Source organism: Mesocricetus auratus, unplaced genomic scaffold (assembly GCF_017639785.1).
Source record: "Mesocricetus auratus isolate SY011 unplaced genomic scaffold, BCM_Maur_2.0 Super-Scaffold_100714, whole genome shotgun sequence".
Classification (NCBI taxonomy): domain Eukaryota; kingdom Metazoa; phylum Chordata; class Mammalia; order Rodentia; family Cricetidae; genus Mesocricetus; species Mesocricetus auratus.
Window position 1 is genome coordinate 10,025,494 of NW_024429270.1, and position 22,452 is coordinate 10,047,945.

A 22,452-nucleotide genomic window follows, 5' to 3' on the forward strand; every position below is an offset into this window, starting at 1 on the left:
TTTTCATGTTTCAGGTCCCCTTAGCTGCTTTCCCTCATACTACAGAAAGGGTCCAAGAATTGGTCCAAACAGGAAGGATCAACAGCTGGACTCTTGGCCCTCTCTATGGCCACCAGGCACCTATGGAGAGGCAGAGCAGGGCCAGCTGGCACACGTCATCAGCAGCCCACCATGCTGTATTTCTCCAGAGTGCACAGTAATCATTCCCCGAGTCTGCATCCAGTCTTCTCCAGATGCACTCCACCAACTCCAGAATGTCAAGAGCAGTAAGACTTTAAATGCCTTTATTTGCAAAGCCTGACTTTCCAGTCCCACTGTCCCCAGAGGAATGTTTTTTCTTTTTCTTGGTCTCACTGGTTCAAGCAGCAGCTGCACCTTGGTGTGCAGCTATGGCCCAGCAAAGCTAAGACACGTTCTGATCCAACACAGATGGCTTCATGCTCTGTGGTCCAAGACATCCATCCGCTCAGATGGAAAAACAGTTCAAAAGTGCTAAGGCCACTATGTCTCTCTCCCTGGGCCACAAACACTCAGTAATTCCAAGGGCCCTGCTCCTCACACAAGGACAGGAGAGAGTGATGGAGCCCTGGAAGCCCAGCTGACTGCCCTTGGCTTCACTCCAAACAGGGCATAGTGTCCAAGTCCCAAGAGTCTTTTTTTCTGACACAGAATGACATAAAATTGGCAGCAGTCTGGGAAGGGTCTTCATCCTCAATGACACTGACACCATCCAACGGCCGATGCATGATCCCCCTACAGACACTAAGATCCAGATGACAAAGGCATAGAGGCTGCAGAACCTTCATGCCAGGAAACGCTGGGCTCAGGCCAAATAACAGAGGTGTGCCAGAAACTACTGATGTCAATTCTCCTTGAACCTTGCCCAGTAGTGAAATGTAATGGAGTCTACATACTGCCAGCTCTTCTCACAAAGAACAGAGTGGAGGGGGTGGTACAGGGAGGGGCGGCTGAAGCTCAGAACGGTAGGGCTGAGGGGAACAGCTCAGGAGGAAACAGACCAAACCAGGTGTCTGAATGGTGCCAACTCCACTATGCACTGGCTGTGTGGCCTTGAAGAGTTCCTGCACCTCTCTGAGCCTCAAATCCTTGACTGGGATAGAAGACTATGTTCCCTTGCCCAACTGGGTGGCCTGATGCATAGAAGCAAGAACAAAACTAGGGACACAGCAAGTGTTTTTCCAAAGGACTTCAGCCTCAGGAAACCACCAGGAAGGAGGGTACCAGGGGGAATGTAAGCTGCAAGGACCTGATGACAAAAACCATTTGTCCCATAATGAAAGGCCATAAAGACAATAGATCTGACCAGGTAACACACACTCCTGAGAGTAGATTCTTCCAGATGCTCCTAAACAGCTAACCTGGCCCTACTGAGCTATTCCTGGCACTGGCTTGTAGACTGTGGCCATGTCCAGTCCTATGGGCCATGCTTCCAATTCTCTGGAGTTAATATCCGGGCCCGGTTTTGTTCATAGAGCTCTAACATTTTCTCCAAGTCGTGGTCAGCCTCAATCACCTGGAAATAAAACAAATAGGTCACAGCCTGCACCAAGTAACTCCAGCCTCCCTAGGGAGGTATAAGAGGCTGAGAGGCCAAGAAGGGCAAAACCACACAGCTGCAAGCTTCAGGACAGGCCACACTCTGAACTGAATTTTACCAAAGAATCCACCCTGGCATCAGTACTTTCCTTTCCATTGGAACTGCGAGTCAGGGCTGTGTTGGAGCAGAAGCCAGGGACTCGAACATCTAGACAAACTCTCCAATACTTTGCTAGTTCCTTAGCCCCTAGGGTTTCCTTTTCCAAGCGAAGGAAAACAAACTAAAAGTTCCCACAGTGAAGATGTGCCTTGCCACAGCCTTGCTGCCTGCTTCTCAGAGCCAGAATGTCTATGTGGCCCACAGCCCAAGGCCATGAACAAAAGCTCAGGATCCCCTATTGGACATGTGCTCAAGAGCTGAGAGGTGCAGCAGTATGGCACTTCTACACCCTCAGTACCTCCTAGGGTGTCAGTGTGACAACTAAGGACAGACAGCCACTAACATGCTTTCTGAAGGCACTGAGTCACCTAAGATGATGAATAGGCTCTGCATCACCCACCAAAGAATGGGGACCATCATCCCCAAAGGTCCAATCTCAAACCCAGATCAAGAGCCATCTGGGCATTTATTTGCAGTGATGTAGTGCTGGGTAACGTGTTACTAATGTAACCAGGCTTTTCTCAAGTCTGTCCAAGTGCCTCTGAGCCTGTCCAGAAATGGGGGCAGAGAGAGAAAGAGCTCTTTTCTGTGGCATGGGTGATATTCTCTGGGCCTTTCGCCGCATAGGAAAGTCTCCACTCCAGGAGGGACATTAACTTACCAGAACGGGGGCTGTAGCTGGGAAAAGGCTGCCGGTGACCAGCCACTCCTCATAGAGGTGGTGAATAGCACTGAGGTATTCCTGCCACACAAACACAAAGGCTGTGGGGAGTGGGGAAGGAGAAAAGCCCACCCACCAAGGGTCTCACAGGCCTACATGGCAGGCCAGGATTCTCAAGGACTACTAGGAAGTGACGTGAACGAGGATCCTGTAGCAACCAACAGGACTCTGTGAAAAGCCTGTGGCTTAAATGGCAGTGAATCCCCAGCCACCCACTGGCCTTCCCTCGCCCAGTTTAAAAGCACAGCTCCCTGCCTGGGACCTCCATTCCCTGCCACTTCTCTACACCTTCCTTCTGGCTTGTCACCAAAAGGATCTAGTTGAACCTCTCCCCTTACTAAACTCTCTCGGTAGGTCACTCATTAGAGAGACTCTCCAGCCCACAGAGACCACTTCTGTGGGGTAGCACGAGGGAAAGGAAAGGAGACAGATGCCCCCAAGCCATTGTTACCGCCATGCTGGGAAGCCCTACCCACAAGCTCTCTCAGCCATTCAGCCAGTGTACACTGGCTATCCCAGAACCTCCCCCAACAGCATTCTGCCCTCCATTCCAGAAGCTGGCCCACAAAACATGCTGCCACCTTCTTACACACCACTGGACTTCCCCTGAGCACTAGGAACCAAGCTTGTCCCAAAGACCTTGTCAAAACCATTAGTTCCACCCCTTGGACAATGGCTTGGAAGAACTCCAGATGTGACATTTCTTGGGAATATCTGAGTTGCTGAATAGAGCACAGAAGTGCCAACCCCATCACAGCACGACCTAAGCTCAGTTCCATGGTGCTGATCAGTCCCATCTCTGAGATGTCAAAGGAAAAGCCCAGAGCAGGCCTGGGCTGTAATGGCTGGTCCAAGGCAAAACTCAGCCGGGCTTTAGGGATTAGACCAGTCTTTCAGGGCCCCAGTCCAGCCCATCCTGCATCCAAAGCATCATGATGTCCCAAAAGAGCTTGCCAAACCCCTGTCTATTTCTCAAGGACAACTGTCCACAGTCCAATAATACCCGAGCAACTGCTAAGTGCCAGGCCCAGGACATATGTTGAGGACAGAGGAAGTAAGACCAAATCTAAAAGTGTTCAGTGTAAAGAAAATTGGGAACCAACACTGTCAACATGCTGTCCTGCAGGCTGTGACTGTAGGAGGCCTAGGGGCAAGAGAAGGGCAGTGGAAGGAAGGTCAGGAAAGTGACATCATAGCTAAAGACAAAGAAACTACCGTGCAAAGGCACATTTGCGTAAGTCCATGGGAGTGTGAGTACGTGTTTGTCTGCGCATGTCTGTGAAGACAAACTACTATACGAGAGCAAACGTGCATATCCATGGTGTACAGAAGCCTGAGTCAGGAACCACAGGAAGCAGAGCAGCCCTAGCACCCACAAGGGCTCCAAAGCCACACAGGAAGCTGGAGCTTGCCCTCGGTAGTACTTTCTGTTTCTTGCTACAGATAACCTCGATGATGTCGTGTGGGGCAGGAGGGAGTGCTAGCAGGAGGGGGAGGGTTCTAGCTTCTTACCATTGGAATGATTTTCTCCTCGTCCCTGCACCTCGTCTTTAATCTCTGGTAGCAGATTTCAGGAGTGGTTCGAAGATAAACTGAGATTTAAAAACACAAGTGGCTCTGACTGCTGTGTCCCTGGTGTGGGAGCAAAGACAAGGACAGCACAGGTGCTGGGGTAGAGAGACACTACCTTAGTAACAGCAGGAGCCTCGGCCCAAGCCTCTCAGTCTCCCACAGCCCCTGCATGACCAACAGTAGCCTTGACCCTCAGCCCCCAATCTCCTTTCATTGCCATGTCCTCAGCCGCAAGGTGTCATCACGAAGCTTAAAGGAATTCCTACACAGGGCCTGGCAAGCCTCTGACTTCAGTCACTGTCCAGTTTCCGTCCCTCCCCACACAACACAAAAGAGCCATCAGATCAGAAAGAGCAGGGACCTGGAAGTCGTTGACCAGAAGAAAGAAGGTTAAGAGACCACGGCCAGAGCTCTTCACAGGAAGAAGAAATACTTAAATTCTGCCTGCCTTTAGGGAACTATGATGGAGACAGAATCATGGATGGCAGGTGTCCCTTCCTGCTGGCTCTGCAAGCGTGGAACCTCACAAATAAGCCCCAGCTATGCCCAGGGGATGCTCTACTAGGGGACAGGGAGAGACGGTCTTACCTATCAGGTCCATGGAGACATTAATGTTCCTGATGATCCAATCAAACCACTCAGACAGAATCACATACTCAACTTCAGGCATCTTCCCACTGCAATGAGAATTCGAAGGTTTTTATTCACCCATGTTCTGTGTCATTTCCCCAAAGGAACCAGGGGTGACTTCTATTCGGAACAGCACCACCAAGAGCACGTTGTACAGTGTGGTACACAAATGATGGCCATGCAGGACTAATAGGACCCTGAACATCTATTTGACCTTCCATCACCAGAGGATAGGGACTGGCCATGGCACTGACCAATCGAACTTCAAGCAGATAAGAGCACTTTTGTCTGTCCTGTGAGCATGAAGAAATCCTTCAAGTCAGGAGTGGATCAGCAAATCATTTTTACTCCTAGAACTTTTTTTCTATGAAAATATTCATGGATGCTTGCCATACACAGTTCAGCCTAATGAGAAATGAAGTTTTGGTCTATCTCTGCAACAGGAAAGCACATAGTGGCTAAAGAATGGTGTAGTAAAGTCATACACAGAGTGGGAAAAGGCTATAAAACTAATGCTCAATGAGCACAGGAGATTAAACTGTACACATATGCCCCAACCATATAAAAGAAGCATATGCCCACACATTTGAAATGACTACAAATACACAAAACGTTCACAGTGCTTTCCTCTGAGTGATAGAACTACTCAACTACAGCTGTGGATGGTTTCCTTTTGCTCCTTTCAAATTTGAACAACACACTAGTACTCAAAAACAAGAGCGGGGTGTGGCACTATTGTGTATTTTAGATGTTAAATCTTAAAAAGCAAAGCTGGGAAGGTGGCTCAGTAAATAAGAGTGCTTGCTCTGCAAGCATGACTGCCTGGGTGCAATTTCCTATGCTTCAGGGTGGGGGACTAGGCATGAACCTATGTGCCTATAAACCCAGCACTGGGGTGCAGGGACAGATAGAGCTCTCTGACCAGCCAGTTTACTCAAAAGGCAAGCTTTGGTTCAGTCAAAGACCCTACTCAAGAGAATAAGGCAGAAAGTGATAGAGTGGGACTCAGTGTCCTCATTTGGTGCACGCACACACACACACACACACACACACACACACACACACACAGATAGAGAGAGATGGAGACACACAGACAGGGGGTGGGGGGGAATGAATATGGGGGACAAAGAAAGGGTAGACCTGGCTTCTACTTATGGTATTCTTAGGGTACCCTCTGCCTAGAGAAGACAGAGACACACACAAGAGTGGTCACAGCTAGAGGACACAGGGCATGGAAGAGTCTTCTCTTTGAGTGTCTTCTACCTGTATCATCTTGTGGGACCCACTCAGCCTGGGTATGACCAGTGGCTGCAAAGAAAACAGGTGTCCAGGCTGTGTGCTAGAAAGGGAGGGTCTTGACAGGAGGGAAGAAGCAACTGTGGCCCTGGGGAGGAAGAGGGAAGGTGGTTTGTAGCAGGCTTTCTTTTGGGTCACCAACCAGTTCCCAAATCATGGCATGGAAACTTATTATCAATTATGAATGCTTGACCTTACCTTATGCTTGTCCTACCAGCTTTTATAACCTAACTTAACTTGTTTCCATTCATGTACATTTTGCTTCGGGGCTTTTCACCTTTCTTTTATTCTGTATGTCCTACTTTTCCTGCTTTTTCTGTGTCTAGGTGGCTGCTGGCTGGCTGGCTGGCTGCCTGGCCCCAGATGTCTCCTTTTCTCCCTCGTTGTCTCTTCTCTTGAGCCTAGCTAGATTCCTCCTCCTACTTGTTCTCTCTGCCCACCAGCCCCTCCTGTCCCTCTACTGTCTAGCTACTGGCCACTCAGCTTTTTATTAGGCCAATCAGGTGCCTTAAGCAGGCAAGGTAAATCAAATGCAATACATAATTAAACATTTGCAACATAGACAAATGTAACACATTGTTGCTTAGTTAAACAAATGCAGCACATCTTTACATAGTTAAATCGATAGTCCACAAAAATGATAAAAAGCTGGAAAATCTTTTTAGACCCAGGCTGTCTAGGAGATGAGGCTCTAGGCAGCCCTGTTTTGGAAACAAAACACAGGGTCTATCACAGCCTGGAACAGGACACTCTCCCCTGGTCCCTGAGACCACCAGGATGCCTTCTGCAGAGCAGAGGGGAGCCTAACAGAGTAGCCCATGAGAACAGCAGGGCAGGTCACCAGTAGTCCTCAGAAAGGAAACAAGAGAAGGTGAACACACTTGAGGCTAGCAAGCCTCAAGTAACTGGGAAAGGTGGGAGGTGAGACTCCTATGCCACTTACTGACGACTATTCTTGGTTGTCAACTCAACTGCATCTGGGATTAACGAAAACCCAAGTGGCTGTGAGGGACTTAAGTCCTCACATTAATTAAGTCACGTGAAATGGAATACCCACTTTTAATCTGGATCTTTGAAGTGGGAAGATCCCCCCTTTAATCTGGGCCACACCTACTGGCAGCCTAGATAAGGACACAGAAGAAGGAAGCTTTTGTTCTTTGCCTGCTCGCCCTTAACTCTCTTGGGCACATCCATTCCTTCACTGGCATTAGAGCCCATGTTTTCAGGATTACTGTATAAACTGAAGATCAGCTGAGACAGTCAGCCTTGCAAACTGAACAACTACTAAATTCTTAGACCTTGCACTGGTAGACAGCTAGGGTGGTTTGAGAAAAAAAAAAAAAGTCCCCATAGGCCCATAGGGAGTATCACTATTAGGAGGCATGGCCTTGTTGGAGTAGGCATCAATTTCTTGGAGAAGATGTGTCACTGTGGAGGCAGAGCATTGAGGTCTCAGAAGCTCAAGCAAGTTCTCTTCCTGCTGCCTGGCAATCCAGATATAGAACTCTCAGCTCCTTCTCCAGAACCATGTCTGCCTACATATTGTGATGTTTCCTGTCATGATAATAATGATAAAAACTATAAGCTAGTCCTAATTAAACGTTTTCTTTATAAGAGTTGCTGTGGCCATGGTGCCTCTTCACAGCAATAAAACCCTAAGACAACAACCATTATTGGACTAGCTGTACCATAGCCTGTAAGTTATTCTAATAAATCTCCTGTGTGTGTGTGTGCGCGCATGCGTGCGTGCGTGCATGTGTGTGTGTGTGTGTGTGGGTGTGTGTGTGTGTGTGTGTGTAGACATGGGGGGAAGAAGGGACTCATTGTATAAATTCTGTTCCTCTACAGAACCCTGACTAATCCACATTGCAGAGGGGACTCTGGAATCGAATACAAGCACCAAACATAAGGTAAAAGACTGTACCCAAGAGCTGGTGAGGTGTGAGGACAGCTGGCTGCCTCTGTCAGTCCCTCCTCTTCCTTCTAAAGTCACCTATGACTTAATTATAGCTATCCCACAGGCTCTAGTGCTTCAGAGAAACCTGATCCTATCCTGAACTTTAGGGAGGCCCAGTGGGTTTACTGGAATAAATTCCTCCATTTCCCCAAGTCAGGTGACGGGTTCTAGAAATGAAGCTGAGTTAGTCCAGTACAGTGTTTGTTCCTACCACAAGGACCCAAACTGAACCAATGAGGCAGAAGAGTATGATAGGGGTATACTTCCATAACTATTTCGTCACCATGACAGGTTCATAATGAGGAAAGGAGTAAGACAGTGGGAAATACAGAGAAGCAGAGCCAGAGCATGCTGGGTAAATTTATGTCAACTTGATACAAGCTAGAGTTATTCAAAATGATGAAACCTCCATTGAGAAAATGCCTCCCTCCATAAGATGTAGCTGTAGGGCATTTTCTTAACTAATGATTGACGGGGGAGGGCCCAGTCACTGTAGGTAGTGCCTGCCATCCCTGTGCTGGTAGTTCTTGGCTCTATAAGCAAGCAGGCTGAGCAAGCCATGGGGAGCAAGCTAGTAAGCAGCACTCCTCCAGAGTCTCTCCATCAGCTCCTGCCTCCAGGTTCCTGCCCCGCTTAGGATCCTGCCTTCACTGCTTTTGATGATGAACTGTTACATGGAACTGTGAGTGAAATAAAGCCTAGCCCTCCCCATTTGCTTTTGGTCATGGTGTTTCATCACAGCAATAGTACTAACCAAAACAGAGACACCAAATCAACTCATCATCTGAGCCAGTGATGGTTCCACTGTTTAGTATCATTTTATACCACATTTGTATTTAGTTCAGCTGAAAGTACCTGATACTCAAGAAACCAAATCACAGGCTGTGTGTTGTGCCACCCCCCCTGTAATCCTAGCACTTAAGAGGCTGCAGCAGGAAGATCTCATGATTGACACCAACCTGGGCTATGTAAAACTTCGTAGTTCCAGACTAGCCCAGGCTGCATAATGAGACACTGTCTCAAACAAATTAAAACAGAAACTTGACACTTAAATACATCATTTCCTGTTGTTTTCATAGGACCTGCTAAGGCCAGCTCCGGCCCAAGCCTCACCTCAGTCCCACCTGCTCTCCACTGCATGAGTTGCCCTCTCTGCTGTCAACAGTGGAGCTAACCTGGATCACACTGTTTCTGTGGCCAGGCCTCCTGGTTCTGGGCCAGGGCAGGGGCGGTGGGGGGGAGCCTGCCTGCTGTTGTGTCAGGTGAGTCAAGGCCATGTCCCCAGCTGGGCCTCAGTGCATTCCTCTACTCCTGTCCTTAAGAAAGGAGGGCCAGGCAGTCCTGGAAAATCTTTGCAGTCAATTCCTCAGCCCACAGGGCTTACCACACGACTGCCTGGGTGGCCTCTTTAGACATATGATGGCTGGGTTTGGTTTCCAGGAAGTACCCACATGTCTGTGAAGATTCAATACCCTTTTCTGACCTCTGTGAACACAGGACATATAGTATGCATACAGACATGTAAGCAAAAAAAAAAAAACCCACTCATACACTCATAAAATTAAAAAAAAATCTAAAAAAAAGTTTAAAGCAATATAGATAGCTCTTGAGGACTAACATCCAAGGTTATCCTTTGGCCTACACACACACACACACACACACACACACACACACACACACACAGAGAGAGAGAGAGAGAGAGAGAGAGAGAGAGAGAGAGAGAGAGAGAGAGAGAGAGGAGTTATATATACATATATAAAATCAGTGGTTTAATAAATGAACTTTTGTAGAATATTAAAGATGTATTATTCTTTTATGCTATAGAATATTTGTTTAATGATACAAAGATGTGGTACATTCTTTTATGTTACATTTGTTTAACTCTGTGTAACTGTGTACTTTGTCTGTCTAAAACACTGATTGGTCTACTAAAGAGCTGAATGGCCAACAGCTAGGCAGGAGAAAGAAATAGATGGGGCTGGTGGGCAGGGAGAATAAATTGAAGGAGAGTGGGAGGAGCAAAAAAAGGAGAAGGAGAGAGGACATCAGGGGCCAGTCACCCAGCCACACAGCCAGCAACATAGTAAGTAAAGAAAGATAAAAAATAGAGAAAAGTAGAAGCCTAGAGGCAAAAGGTATACAGGATAATTTAAGTTAAGAAAAGCTGGCTAGAAGTTAAGTCAAGCTAAGGCTAGGCATTCATAAGTAAGACTAAGTCTCCATGTGTTTATCTGGGAGCAGAGTGGCAGGACCCTAAAGATTAAAGAGTTTAAAAAAAAAACAAAACAGCATAAAACAGAACCAGGTCCCCTGACTGTGGGTGTCAGTTAGGAGGCCTGGGCAGTCTATGGGGCCTCTGGTAGTGGATCAGTATTTATCCCTAGTGTACAAATGGACACTGGGAGCCCATTCCCCGTAGAGGGATACTTTCTCAGCCTAGACACATGGGGGAGGGTCTAGGCCCTGCCCCAAATGATGTGACAGACTTTGATGATCCCCCATGGAAGACCTCACCCTTTCTATGGAGCAGAAAAGGGATAGGATGGGGGTCGGTGTGGGCATGATAGGATGGAAGGGAGTGGGAACTGGGATATATAAAATAAAACTGTTTCTAAATTAAATAAAAAATGCACATGGGAAAAAACTATAATGGACTATATAAACTACAGTACCTTCTATACAGGTTTTCTACAAAAATGTATCTTGCGCTGTAAATTGACCTTTCCATCAACCGTACAGGTGACATCTAAAGGAATGGAAAAAGTGATTTATTCTCAGGTGAAGAAGAGGATGCAGAAAACCCTGAAAACTTGTCCCACCCCTCTCTTTGGAGTGTCCCTTCCATCTTTGCTAACATAAGACTGTGAGGAGAGGACAAGAGGATGGCAGAAGTCACATCTGCCATGTGGATCTCCCTCCATCCTGAGCTGACCCATCCTGAAGTTTAAAGGACGAAGGACAGTAGAGACAGCAGTGGAGGCGGGGAGGCGCACGTCGGGCTGCCAGCCACACAACACCTCTTTCCCAGGAGCAGGGAGACTGACTCAGTAGGGATAGGGAACATGCTAGCAAAGCTGCCAAGTATTGTCCAATTGACACGGTCTGGTAAGTGGAACCCTGAGACGGGGAACTTGTTTACTTGAGGACCGAGTGTCTGAGACAGGGCCCCAGGAGGCTAGGGTTAGGGAGGCATTCTGGAGGCTCTGCCTGCTGGAACTGGGAAGTCCTCTGCCCAGCAGGGGAGAAGATGACTGGACATCACCTTTCTGCAAGCTGCTCACACCCTTCGTGGATCATCTTTCCCAGGAGGAACGTCAACCCTGACACCTAGTGGACAGACACAGTGTGGCCCACCCACAGCAGCCACAGGCACACTCAAACCTACAAGCCACTCTCTGCTTCCCTACCTGCCCTCCTGGAACTCTGTGCACCCATCTTTCCTCCTCTCCTTTCTGGGCATGCTGCTCCTATCTTCCTTTGCCTGTCTTCTTCTGGCTCCCTCTGCAGTCATCTCTCTCCTGCTCAGTCCAACCAGCTCTGTCTCTGCCTCCTTAGCAGGTGTCTGCCCGTATCCCATAATATTCCCATATCACTAGATATAATCTAGAGTGCCCACTTAGGCAAAGCAGAGCAAGCCAAGGGGAAAGGTGATACCTGCAGATGCTCTGCTCTCTATCATTTAGGGGAACATTTGGAGAAGGAGAAATGCATATTTGCCCAAAGATTCTATTCACATCTGTCAACCTGAAAAGATGCAGATTTATGTCAAAAGAAGAATGGTAACTACAGCTATAGGTAACCAGCAGTTTGGGTCAAACTGTTCAGCTTAACGATACTGCCAATATAAATGGCTATAGGGGTGTCTTGCATCATACATGGAAAGGCTCTAGCTGTGTATAAAGCTTTGCCCATAGGTGTCACTCATACCCATAGGTGTCAGTCACAGTCTCCCTTGTCACCTTATCCCCCAAGACAATCTACCCCTGCTGATACAAGGGCCTAAGTAGCCCTGAATATCCTGTCCAGTCCCAACACTTGGTTAACCCAGTGCCAGCCATTTGTGACCCAAGGTGAATCAGATTCTTGAAAGAATCTGAAAGCCCATTTCCATGAAGGTTTGATCGACAGTTCTTAAACACACAGACACACAGAACATGCATGTAGGAGTCCTGGACAGCTGGAGAAAGGATAGACTGCTAGACCTCAGTCCTAGATTTTCTGATTCAGTAGCTCTGGAGAGGGGCCAGGAAATGTACAATCCTAACAAGTCCCTAGGTGACAGTGCAGCTGCAGTCCAGGGAACACACTCTGGTTAAATGATACTAAGTCTATCAGTAGTAGGATTACAAAACCATGAGCTCAGGAGGCAGCAGGACAGCCACCTGTGGGGACAGGAGACCTTGTAGTCACAGAAGACTGTACAGCATGAAAGCCAAACAGACTTCCTTGTGAGACTTCCCCATCTGACAACACCCTAAACTTGAAGGATGAAGGATGTTTTGTTTGATAAGGATGGAAGCGAGACCTGAACTGTACCTGAGGACGAGTGTGCTGGTCCAACATAGTGAGCTGCACGTAAGTCTGCAGTGTGAGGCCCCATCGACTGGAATTGCGGTACATTAGACCCTGCAGAACAAAAAATGAAGCCCTTTGCGTCCAAGCGGCAAGTGGGGGCCCCAGGTCTACCAGTCACTGAAAGCAGTGTCAGGAAACTTACATGGCAGGGCTGGGGCCAGAGGTAGACTCAGGACAGCTACAGGGCTCTCGGAATAGGGTGGACAGACACAGATGTGAATTCAGTTATAGGAAACCCCCCCTGAGGAACAAGCACTCGGACATTCATAGTTGACTTTGTGTTCCCCTGTGTTGTATTCTTCATCCAGTAGCCAAAGTGTGCTTGTTAATGTCTCCCTCTGCTCCAAACCTGCTAGGGATTTTGCATTGTGTCCAAATAAAATCCAAACCCCCATCCTGGTCCACAGGCCTAGAAATCCACTGTCATCCTCTTGTCTCTTTTCCTTCTCCCGCTGGCCAATCAGCTTCTAGCCACACAAGCTTCCCTAGTGTTCTGCAAACAGGCCAAGCAGGAACCATCTCAGGACCTTTGAACCTGCCTCTTAGCTCTTCCTCCAGATGTCTGCAGTGCTCCCTCCCACACGTGGGGGTCTCTGCCCAAATGTCACATGACAAGAGATGCATTCTCCTACCTACCCTACATAAAATCGAGGCCAGCTACAATCATTCTGTTACCTACAGATAAAAACACATCCTTCTCCAGTTTGCTCACTAAGAATCTTTTGCTTCTCTCTCTGCAATGTGTGTGTTGTGTTGTTGGGGGGAGCAGGGTGGGGGAGGGAAGGGAAGGCTGGGTCTTACCATACAGCCAGAATGGTCAGTAACTCAGGATTTTCCTGCCTCAATGTCCAAGAGTGCTGAGATTATAAGCATGTGACGCCACACCCAGCTTCTTTTCTGCAGGTTTTGTTTCCCTTTTTCCTCTTGGTGTAAACTCATGACACTCAAGTGCTCAGCGTGAAAACTAAAGGCTCCCCTAATTATGGGTGAAAGGATGACTGCAGAAACAAGTAATTTTCTGCATCAGTGGCCAGTGCGGTGAGCCAGGAACTGTCACACAAACATCAGTCTTGCTCTTCTGGCCAGCAGAAAGTTGTGGAAATACATCTGATAATGATGACAACACCTTCATAGCGCAACCTTCAGAGACTGTATTTCTGGTCTCTAAAGTGTCTCCTCTAGTCCCAGACATCTGAAACTTCAGTTGTCTCACCTGATAATTAAGCCCTAGTTCCTCTCTGGCTTCTAGAAAATATGAATGGGCTTTCTCTGTAAAACCCAAAGATGGTGCTGACAATTCGTCTACTCCCATGTGCACACAAGTCAAATTCTTGTCATAGCTCTGTGCAATTCTTACTCAAAGACTCTGAGCTTTTGTCTCATCTATCGGTCTTTTGAGTGCTGTAGCTCTCTTCACAACCCACCATATTCTTTCTGTGTTTTGTTGTTTTCGTTTTTTCTGTACCTTAGATCTCCAGCACATATCCTGTCACAGTACAATGTTGGCATTCTAAGACTAAGTGTTCCCAGCCCAAAACTATAGATTTTTTTTGTTGCTGTTGTTGTTATATTTTATTTTGTGGTAGACCACAGTTTCCCCTCCTCCCCTCTACCACATTCCCTCCCCCACCCTCTACTCCCACCTATTCCTCCTCTGTTTCTCTTGGGGAAAGGGCAGGGCTCCAAGATATCAACCAGCCATGGCATATCAAGTTGCAGTAAGACTAGGTGCCTCTCATGCTGAGGCTGGACAAGGCAACCCATTAGGAGGAAAGGGTTCCAAAAGCAGCCCCTGTTCCCACAGTTAGAAGTCCAACAAATAAACCAAATTATATAATTATCACATATATACAGAGGGCTTAGGTCAGTCCCATGCCGGCTCCCTGGTTATTGGTTCGATTTCCGTGAGCCCCTATGATTCCAGGTTAGTTGATTCTGTGGGTTTTCTTGTGGTATCCTTGACCCCTCTGGCTCTTACAATCCTTTCTTCCTCTCTTCTGCAGAATTCTTCAAGCTCCATGTAAGATTTTGCTGTGGGTCTCTGAGTGAAGCCTCTCTGATGAGAATTCACCCACACTCACCCACCACATTCCTATATCTAACTGTCTCCTTCATCTCCATACTGATATTAGCGCCAGGGACCAGAGACTTTGTTTATAGTGTGCAGTGTCCTAGCATGAAGACAGTGTCTACCACATAGAAGGCATGTGATAAATGCTTGCTGAAGGAATGGGCAAGCAGATACTAAAGGCTAGGCAATGCAGCTGTGTCCTAGCAAACACCAGGCAGCACAGTGGACACAGCTGCTGCTGCTGTGGAACTGAGTCTAATGAACTCCATGAGGTATTGTCAGAGTATTGCAAGGTACTGCTAACACTACAGTTGTCTTAGCTGAGAAACACTAAGCACCCCTAGAACATGGCATGGAGCCCAGAACCAAGATCCCTTTCTTCATCCCCTCTGCTGGGGTCTGCTTTCTCTCCATCATTTTCAAGCAGGAAGCATGGGGCCTTCTGAGTGGAGGAGGGAGAGGAGGCCCATGCACATTATGGTCCCTGCTGTCCAGGCCCTCTTTGGGAATGAAGATAGGTGGCTTCAGGGTAAACAGGGGATCCATTACTAAATAGAAGCCCAAACCCAAATCAGAGGGTCATCCAGAAACCTGATGACCTACAACTAGGTTCAAGGAAAGCAACGCCACTTGGAACCCTTAAAGACAGCTGACAGGAGGTTCCTGGGCTGTGCACACCGGTCCAGACCTCAGAAATCCCTGGCTTGCCATCCTCTAACAGTGGGGACAAAGAGTGGGTTTGCCTGGGCTCAGGTGTCAGCACCGCCATTCCTAGGTACTCACAGGGAAGCTGGACAAGAAGCAAAGCACTCACCAGAGGATTGTGGCCTCGGACATTTCTCCACTTGAGCACAGGCTCCATTAACACCTGCAAGGAACGGAAACATGCTGTGACAGTGTGCCAAGTTTGGAAGACAGACAGACACTACTGTCTGGGTGTCAAGGGTAGGCCAAACAAGCTAGGCCTCTGAAAGGCCACAGCTTCTAAGTGGGACCTTCCAGTGACTCCAGATGTGACCTGTAAATAACTGAAAACCACCTCAGTCTAAAGGGGAGTAGGTTTACCAAGGTCAACCAAGCTCTTCGTAACTTGGAGACAAGCAAGGGTGGCATCCCTGAAGTTTCGCAGCCTGAGCTGGGACCTGGCCCCAATACACACTATTGTATGGGTCAGGGCTCTCCCTCTACGGGGCAGATCCAATTACATGGACACAGAAATTCCCATACGAGTAGGAACTCATTAGCAAAACTGACTCATGAAATTAAGGAGGCTAAGAACTCTGTCTTGTGACAGATTGTCTAAACCTGGGATTTCAGGGATACAAGTGACACAGCTCAGTATAGGTCCAAAGACTAAAACCAGGGAAGTCATTGGTTTAATATTAAGTATGACACCAAGACCCTGGAACCTGGGGCCGCTGGCTAAGTCCCAAAGTCTCAAGGCTGGAAAACCTAGAGTTTTGATGTCCCACAGCAGGGAGAAGAGGAAGGATGTTCTTTTCTTTCCCTTTTTGTTCTATCCAGGCCTGTAGCTAATTACAGGTCCCCATTCATAGTCCCTATTTAGTAAGCCCACCAATTTACATATCAGTTTCCCCTGGAAACCCATCTAAACATGTGCAGAAATAATGCTTTAGTAGTTGTCCAGGCACAGTGCCTGCCTCCTTGTTCATGGGGGTGTGTTGCAAGATCCCAGTGGATACCTGACGCTTCGGACACAACGAGTCTAGTACATGCCATGTTTTTTTTTTCCCTATGCTAGACAGAGGGATGGTTCACATGGGACAGAGTGAGATGGTTTGATGCTTCATTGGGTATATCATACTACAATGCATAATTTAAAATTTATGAATTGTTTAAATCTAGAATGTCCTACCTAATATTTTTAGATCCTGGTTGACCTCAGGTAACTGAAACCACAGAAAATGAAACCGTATCTGAGTGTGAGAGGCTGCTGTAGTCTTTAATTCAGTCAAGCTGTCACCTAAAATTAAGCCAATTATCCTTTGGTTTCCTCTTCTCAACAGAGGTAATAGGACTTACCTCAGAGAGGTTATGTATATAAGCATGGAATCAGTTAGATAATACCATAAACACTTAACACGGTGCACTGGATGGATAGTAGCAATTGCTGCCGCTACTGCTGTTAACTGGCTCCGAGGTCTACAGTGAGAACATAAGCACTTTTCACGTTTCTCGAGAGGTTCCCTACTCAAGTGCTGTGACCCTAAGATACCCTTTTCTGGTCCGATGATTGATGAGACACATCATCCAACACTGACAGCTAGTATTAGCTGCCAGGAGAGAACACAGCACCAAATCTGCAGAGGAAATGTACCTGGAGGGAAACAGGCTAACCTCCCAAGTATCCTTGCCCAGTGGAATCACACGACACACGTCTTAACTTTCCCAGCAACAAATTGTAACAGCACATGCGAAATGCTGTCTACCAAGGAAGTAGACCTAGATATGGGAGTTCAGGGACATCATAGGTGCACAGGCTATCACACCAGAACCTCAGGTTCCCCACAAGCAGTTGTTTGGGATAATCCATACTGTCTGCAACCAGGCACAAAAAGCTCCTTTCTCAGACAGGAATGGAGGGAATCCTCCCTAGACCTATGTTTCCATGTGCCGGCCAAGGCCAACCTTGTGAGCAGACCTGGAAGCAGCTGTCCAGTGCCTGCAATGATGACACTTCTCTGCACAACAGCACATGAACACAAACGAGACCAGGGCTGGAAAACAGTTACTATCTTATCAAACCACATAATTTCTTTAGTAGAGGGGGTGAAGGAGGAAAGAAGGAAGGGACAGAGAGAAGCAGCAATAGTGGGAAAACTATAAGATCTGCAATGCAGCTTCACCATCCCTAATCTGAAATCGAATAAATGTTTAGACTTGGGTCTCACCTCTAAGATCATTATATTCTATATCAAATATTCCAAAGTCTGAAAAACAATCCAAATCTGAAACACTTCAGATCCCAAACATTTCAGACAAGAACTGTATCTCTGTAACCACAGAGATACAATACACTAAAAACTAGAACAGAGAATGGGGGTCACTCCGTGGAGAGAGGCGACTCTTAAACATCTTTGCAGTTATTCTTGGTGGCTGAATTTTAGATGAACTAGAAATACATAACCAGCTGCACATGGTGCTACTTACCTGCTTAGACACGGATAACTGAAAGCTAGGCTGCCTGCCTTCTCTACTCTCACACATAGATTCTTCCTAACCAGACTATGGCGAGATCTGTACACGCACTGCCCAACACAGGAGTCACAAGCCACATGTAACTATAACCTTGAAATTCACCACAGATGTTTCTCTATTTACAAGGGGGCTATGTCCCCACTTGAAAAATAGACCAAGTTGAAAATGCATTAAATAAGTCAGGCAGTGGTAGTGCATGCCTTTAATCCCAGCACCGGGGAGGTAGAGGCAGGTAGATCTCTGTGAGTTTGAGACCAGCCTTGTCTAAAGTGAGTTCCAGGACAGCCAGGGCTGTTAAACACAGAAACCTTAAAAAACAAAAGAAAACAAAACAACAACAACAAAAACCCCACAGAAACCTTGTCTCAAAATAATGAAAGAAAATGCTTTAAATATACTAGTCTACTGGGTATCACAGTATAGTTTCTACTGAATGTATAGTGCTTTGGCAGTACTGTATAGTCAGATACATAGATAGATAGTCAGATAGATAGATAGATCAATAAATAAAAAAAAACCCTAAGCTGAAAAATCTTGAGAACTATCTGAGGTTCAAATTGAGAATACTGTGTTAAACAAATGCTGATTCCCACGGGTGTAGTATAAAGCACAGAAGGGAAACAGTTCATTTATCACTTTAATACTGTCTTCACATTGACACACCAATATCTGGGGTGTCTCAAAGTGCTCTTTTTGCTTCATTCCATGAGGCTTTCAAAAGCACTAGATCACACATGTGAAGTGCACTAGCGGCTAGCATCCTCCCTCTGTTGGACAGGGCTATCTGTGCTCTGCATAACTTATCCCACTGAGGCATTTCAGGTTCCTTCCAACCCAGCATGAGTGCCATACCTCAACGTCTGCTGTATTGGAGAAGAACTCCAGGCATGTCGTCTTCCCACTTGCAATATTGCCCTCAACACAAACCTGGCAGAAGACAGATGTACATTAGGGTTAGAAATCAAGCATCCAGAGGAACGTGAGGGAACAAGTAGGTGAGGATAAACAGTACACTTGGCTCAGTCTAGGAGTTTGAGTGGCAAGCTAACACCCTGCCTCAGCAACCCTTCAAGGTCCCACTTAGCAGTAACAGAAAAAGCACAAGGGGCCCAATAAGGGAAAACAGACTGAACCTATACCCTAGGCATGAGGCTGCCACCTGGGGAGGTATGCCCAACAATTCTAAGGCTCAGCCTGGCACCCCTGCTGACACAGACCAAGTGGTTTTGGTTCTAGCAAATCACAAGGGGTACACAGCTCATCATAAAACAAACTGGTCCTTAAGAACACTGTCACACATCCTCTGGGTCACACAGAGAAGTACATACTCTACCATATAGTAGCCTGTTACTTCACACCCAGGCTGGGAGTACCCACAGATATGTGGTGACTTGCCAAGGTGGTAATCCAGGCAGGTGGGTGCAATTTATACCCAGGCCCAACAGACCTCCCTTCTCATGACCTTAAGTGGCACCTGTCATTCTATATATAACACCTATCACAATTGGCCGCCAATATAAAACTCCCTAACATGTACACTGTTGATTGTCAGCAAAGGTCTCCAGCCTTGAACCTAACAAGTATCCAGAATGACAATGGCACTTCCCACAGATGACAGGCCACCCTCTAATCCCAGGCCCCTGCCAGTTCATGCCTTTAGGACCCAGAATAAATACAAAATGAATCCAAGGGAGTAAGTGAAAGGCAAGAAGAAACCCCACAGGGCACTCCTGGGCCTTCTGTTGCTGCTCTCCCCTGAACACCCAAAAGGAACTCAATGTGGACATCACCCTACGCCTGATACTTCTTTCCTGGTCATTACAAGGACTTCAGTGCTATTCAGAGACCATTCAAAACCACCAGAAAAGCCTGAAGAGAGGGTAAATATAGACCTCAAATGTGCTCAGCCAGTGCTCCACCTTTCCCCAACCCCCTCATAGAAGAGCAAGCAACATATAAATAGGAACACAAGGGAAAAAAGAGCAGGCAAAGGGAGGCTTCTGATACTTGCTTATTTATTATTTGTTTATTTATTTATTTGCAAGGGTTCACTCTGTGGAGACTAGCCTGGAACTTGTAATCCTTGTAATCAGCCTTCTGAGTAGGATTACAGGCATACATACACCACCACACCCAGCTCAGATCCTTCTTTTATGAGTGTACACAAGTGTGGGCAGGTATGTGCACTAACACATGTGCATGTGAAAACCAGACCCGCCTCCCGCACTCCCCTCACCCCTCCCTGGTATCTTCCTCTACCATTCTCCTCCTTATTTTCTGAGGCAGGGTCTCTCTGGAACTGGACAGTAGCCACATTAACAGGCCACTGGTATGACAGGCATGACATGCCGTGCTTTTAATTCAAGGGCTGGGGATCCAAACTTGAGTTCCCATGCCCTCCCCACAAAGCCTCTGCCCTGGGTTCTTTTCCTTTTTTTTTTTTTTTTGAGACAGTTTCTTTGTGCAGCCCTGGTTGTTCCAGAACTATTCTGTAGGCCAGACTGTCCTCGAACTCGCAGAGATCCACCTGCCTCTGCCTCCCCAGTGCTGAGATTAAAGGCATGCGCCACCACCACAGCCTGTGTCTGGATCCTCCTTAAAGTGATTTCTAGAAACATTTGATGAGGGGTGTATGCCCACAGAAGAAATTTAAGTCATCACACAGAAAAAAAAATCACCCATAATGTCAATGAAAAAATAAGCACAATTGCCAGGCGGTAGTGGCCCACGCCTTTGATCCCAGCACTGGGGAGGCAGAGGCAGGCGGATCTCTGTGAGTTCGAGGCTGGGCTGGACCGACAGCCTCCAAAACAATACAGAGAAATCCTGTCTCATAAAAACCAAAAAAAAAAAAAAAATACAGGAGGGCAAGCTGTCGAAGAACACAAGCAGTTTAGCCCAAAGTTCTGTGCCCACGCCACAACTCACTCCACTGTTCTCCAAGGGCCAAGTCCATTATAACTGACGTGGATGAGAACGTACCCCACATCTTTCTCTGCTGCAGAGAATGGAACTTACATTATGCTTGCTGAGCACTCTACTAACTGAAAGTTACCCCTACTCTCACTTTCCCTGTTTAGTAGTTTAGAGGTGGAGTATCATCTCGTGCTTGTTTTTTCACTGTGTGCACATACTGCTACTCTCTCCCGCTCAAAAGAAAAAAATGGAGATATATGCTACACCAGAGAATGCATGCAAAGAGGAACTTACCACGGCTTTTCTCTCTTTATCATTTTCTCTATCTTTATCTAAAAAAAGAAAAAAGAAAATCGGTGTTTCAATTATTTTCTCTTCTCTGGGCTAATGTGATAACCACACAAAGTCATTTTTATGTTTGCTTCTTTACTTAGAAAATGTTTGCCATTCTCGGGACCCTCAGTGGCTGGGTCTTGTGTGTGACACCATTTGTGCTTGCCTGCTTACTTTCCTTCGCTTGGTAGAGTCTACTTTCTGTTTTCACCTGGATGACGTGCTCAGATCTTCACAGCGGACACAAGGAATGGCCTACACCCAGGAGATTCCGAAGGACGGACGGTGGGCTTAGGCTTAGGGCTGGGACCCAGGGAGTCTGTCCTCTAGGCCGGGGTTGGCAATACTGCCAACCTCCAGCAGCAGCCCTTGGAAGAGGAGGATCCCTACTGCCAGCAAAAGGGGGGAAAAAGTCAGAAGCCTGAACCCGCCCTCTAGGTGCGCGGGCACCTGCATCCACTGCGAACTGGTCAAAAGCAGCTTCCGCCCCACCTCCTCCCCAGGGCCTAGAGAATCTGACCAGGAAACGGGACGACAAGCCGTGCTTGGACCCCAAGTGCGGGTCCTCACAGTTCCTTAGGGCTCCGGGGAAGCCCGGTGACTTGCAGGGGAGGGGACCAGAGCGGCCCCTACGAGGTGGCACAAAAAGTACTAGTTACCCGGAGGCCAGGCGCGGTGAGGTGCCCACAGCGGCCCGGTGCCCGAAAGGAGGTTTCCGGGACTTCTGGGGCTTGCACTACGCAGCGACCGGGCAGCCCAGCCACGAAGCGGCCGCAGCAGCATAGCCTCTAGTAGTTGTGCTAGCCCGACTTCCTTCCGGTGCGCATTGGAGCCCCATCCCACCCCTCTCTTGGCCCCGCCCCTTAAAGGGTACTAGCGGTTTTTCTCTAGGCTAGACAGAAAAAGATCCAAAGTGAGGATTACACAATATGCAGACGGTAGAATGCACCCCTTGCCGAACTAAACTTGGAGAGTGGATGGATAATAATGCTAGGAGCTGATTGGTTCATTAGCACATAAGATTATTTCATTGATGCCTGCTCCATCCACACGATGTCCTGATTTTCCTTTTAACATTTCTGCAGGTAGACATTGTTATTCCCATTTTCCAAGCTCATCTTCAAGGAATTGGGCTTGCTTAAAAGAGCCCTAGGTTTAATCCCCTTCATCACAAAAAGCAAAGTGAGGGACTAAGGAGGGGAGCTGGGATGCAAGCCATTGTTTCCCAAATTCACAGTCTTCGATTTTTCCAACATTTGAACTATAATGTGGACCCCTCAGGAAGGCACAACCAATACCTTCACTGAATGGACAACAACAACAAAAAAAAAGATAAGCTGGAGAGCATGCAACAACCCCCATTTGTAAGCAAGTAGCAAAAATAAACCCAGGTTAGGTGCAGCTTGTATCTGTCCCAGACCAACCCAGCTGTTGTCACCGTGAGT

At 47.3% G+C, this 22,452-nt stretch overlaps 2 protein-coding genes across 3 annotated transcripts in view; one reads left to right on the forward strand and one right to left on the reverse strand.

Annotated features, from left to right (window-relative positions):
• Bean1 (brain expressed associated with NEDD4 1) overlaps nt 1-9,549 on the forward strand; it is a 61,982-nt gene extending 52,433 nt beyond the window's left edge. For both annotated transcript variants that reach the window (XM_040740765.1, XM_040740764.1), the window contains 2 exons: nt 7,785-7,846; nt 8,973-9,549. In XM_040740765.1, the coding sequence (XP_040596699.1) occupies nt 7,785-7,845 (61 nt within the window). In that variant the 3' untranslated portion in view covers nt 7,846; nt 8,973-9,549. The remainder of the gene's footprint in view (nt 1-7,784; nt 7,847-8,972) is intronic.
• Tk2 (thymidine kinase 2) lies at nt 268-21,819 on the reverse strand. Its single transcript, XM_005078648.4, has 10 exons — nt 21,667-21,819; nt 20,969-21,006; nt 18,611-18,685; nt 15,354-15,407; nt 12,430-12,519; nt 10,566-10,639; nt 4,599-4,687; nt 3,951-4,030; nt 2,379-2,459; nt 268-1,534 (listed from the first exon to the last, which is right to left on the reverse strand). The coding sequence occupies exons 1-10, from the start codon at nt 21,788-21,790 to the stop codon at nt 1,436-1,438; spliced, it is 804 nt and encodes a 267-aa protein (XP_005078705.1). The 5' UTR covers nt 21,791-21,819; the 3' UTR covers nt 268-1,435.
• Nucleotides 21,820-22,452: the final 633 nt, after the last annotated feature.

Coding starts and splice junctions, on each gene's coding strand:
- Tk2 (XM_005078648.4), bottom strand. CDS start 21,790: ATGCTGCTGCGGCCGCTTCGTGGCTGGGCTGCCCGGTCGCTGCGTAGT. Junction 21,007..21,666: donor TCACCGCGCCTGGCCTCCGG/GTAACTAGTACT, acceptor TTCTTTTTTTAG/ATAAAGATAGAGAAAATGAT. Junction 4,688..10,565: donor GTAGAAAACCTGTATAGAAG/GTACTGTAGTTT, acceptor TTCTCATTGCAG/TGGGAAGATGCCTGAAGTTG.